General features: G+C 56.2%; 2 protein-coding genes across 2 annotated transcripts in view; both read left to right on the top strand.

Annotated features, from left to right (window-relative positions):
- The window catches only part of PRDM12 (PR domain containing 12), a 44,048-nt gene extending 43,602 nt beyond the window's left edge, over nucleotides 1–446 (top strand). The window contains exon 5 of the mRNA XM_009998988.1: nucleotides 64–446. Coding sequence (XP_009997290.1) covers nucleotides 64–446 — 383 coding nt within the window. The remainder of the gene's footprint in view (nucleotides 1–63) is intronic.
- A 1,518-nt stretch (nucleotides 447–1,964) lies between these two features.
- Nucleotides 1,965–2,229, top strand: part of EXOSC2 (exosome component 2) — a 4,737-nt gene continuing 4,472 nt past the window's right edge. The window contains exon 1 of the mRNA XM_009998987.1: nucleotides 1,965–1,977. Within this exon, the coding sequence (XP_009997289.1) occupies nucleotides 1,965–1,977 (13 nt within the window). The remainder of the gene's footprint in view (nucleotides 1,978–2,229) is intronic.

Below are 2,229 nucleotides of genomic sequence, written 5' to 3'. Positions count from 1 at the left end.
TTGGGGGTGCGCTGCCCATGTCGGGGGGCAGAGTCTGACCGTTCCCCCCCCCGTTGTCCCCAGAGGATTTCCACGCGGTGGAGGCGGGGGCCAGCACGACGGGCAGGATGCGCTGCGTCATCTGCCACCGCGGCTTCAACTCGCGCAGCAACCTGCGCTCCCACATGCGGATCCACACCCTGGACAAGCCCTTCGTCTGCCGCTTCTGCAACCGCCGCTTCAGCCAGTCCTCCACCCTGCGCAACCACGTCCGCCTGCACACGGGCGAGCGGCCTTACAAGTGCCAGGTTTGCCAAAGTGCCTATTCCCAGCTGGCGGGGCTGCGGGCCCACCAGAAGAGCGCTCGGCACCGGCCTCCCAACGCCTCCCTGCAGCCCCACTCGCCCGCCCTGCCCGTGCCCCATCCCGCAGCCCTGGCCCATCACATCCCCACCATGGTGCTGTGAAGGAGCCCCCCGCCCCGTTCCGGCAGCAAAGACCCCGCGCCGAGAGAGGAGATGAACTCGAGGGGAAGGGTGGGCGCGGAGGTGGGGTTGCTCGGTGTGTTTTGAAATGGGTGATGGTTTAGTTTTGGTGTTGGGGTCCTGGCAGGGGAGTGGGAGTGGGTGAGGAGAACCCCAGGATCTGCCCCGGGGTGATGGGGTGCGGGGTGGGATGCTGGCCCCTGGGGTTGGCAGGGGGAGAAGGGGTGCAGGGACGTGGCAAGATGTCCTGTGTGGGGGTGCTGGGGCACTGAGGAGGGAGCAGGGCCCAGAGGAGACACAGCTGGGGTCTGCAGATCATTGGATGGAGAGGAAAACTGCTTTTCTCCCTCCTCCTCTGCTCCAGGGAGTGCCCAGAGAGAGACGTGCCCTGCTGCAAGGCTGGCACAGCCCTGTTGTGGCCACCCCACTTATACCTGTTTACCCAGGGACAGCTTTGCCCGTGGTGGCCCTGCCCAAGGGACACGTTTCCCTCCTCAGGAGCCCTGGTTTAGCAGACAACTGCATTTTCCTCTCCCTCAAACCCCCTTGCCTGCTCCCCCCCCCAAGTTCGAGTTGGAGCTTCCCTGGCACCTCGGGGCAGTGCTACAGAGGGGACAGCCCAAGCACCACATGCCAGGGGGAAATGCCCATTCAAGGGCAGGTTTTGTGGGGGACCCTGTGCTCTGCTGGACTGTGCCTGCTCCAGCCCCAGGAGCACCCCTTCCCATCCAGCCCCATCCCTCTCCATCCCTCCCCACCCTTCCTCACCGCCACGAGGGAACATTTTGGCTGTCACGTCTGCTGCCCTCTGGGGACAGAGAAAAACCCATCCCTGGAACAGCTGTATCCCTCAGGACAACCCTAAGCGCCCTCTGGAGTCCTGCCACAACCGGTGGCTGTGTATCATAAAGCTTAAAAGAAGGTATTCTAATATTAATTGTAAGTCTAAGATGTATAAAGTTCTCACAAACTGTTTTACTTCCAGAAAAAAACAAACAAAACAAAAACAACCCAACAAAAAAAAAAACCCAACAAACTGTCACTTTAACTTTGTAAATATTTATGTAAACATTATTTACAAAACTTTGATATTATATATTATTTGATTGTATATGTACACAGTGTAAATACATTTGTACTTCTCTTGTATTCTAAATAAAAATTACTTGGAACATTTATCATTTAGAAGACGGACAGTTTGGAGCCCTTTATTTGGCTGTGGGAAGGATGTAGCAGTTGGGAGGAGTGAATGTTTAGACTGGCACAAGGGGAATGAAGAGATGTAGCATCATCTGTTGGACCTAATACTGCAGTTGGGGACAGATCAGCTTTGGGAAAAACAAGCCCTTTTTCAGATGTAGTGAGTGCAGGAGTGGGTGATGTGATCTGGTACCTTCCTGTCTCCCTGTGCACAGCCTCTTATTTGAAGCCAGAAGTGTTGATATCCTTTGATTGGCATCCTTTGTTAGATGCCATGAAACGCTGGCTGTTTCAGCTGGGATGGGCTACAGGTGTGAGTCCTCCTTGGAAAAAGCAACATTCGATTTTGGCCTGGAGGTCCCTGCTGGCTTCTTCGGTGTTTTCTCAGCAGCTCTGGAGTCGAGAGCCGAACTGCTGTTCGAATCAAACGAACGAAACCTCCACATACACGTATCATTTGGAGCAGCTTTGCTGGGGGAAGGAGCAAAGCCCTCCTCCCTCACAGAGGCGCAGGCAAGCCTGGCACACGCCTGGCTGTGGCCCAAGGGGGTCCGGGGGACCCCAG

The sequence above is a fragment of the Chaetura pelagica genome, unplaced genomic scaffold (genome assembly GCF_000747805.2).
Source record: "Chaetura pelagica isolate M959 unplaced genomic scaffold, ChaPel_1.0 scaffold405, whole genome shotgun sequence".
Classification (NCBI taxonomy): domain Eukaryota; kingdom Metazoa; phylum Chordata; class Aves; order Apodiformes; family Apodidae; genus Chaetura; species Chaetura pelagica.
This window is presented reverse-complemented; position numbering and strand designations above follow the sequence as displayed.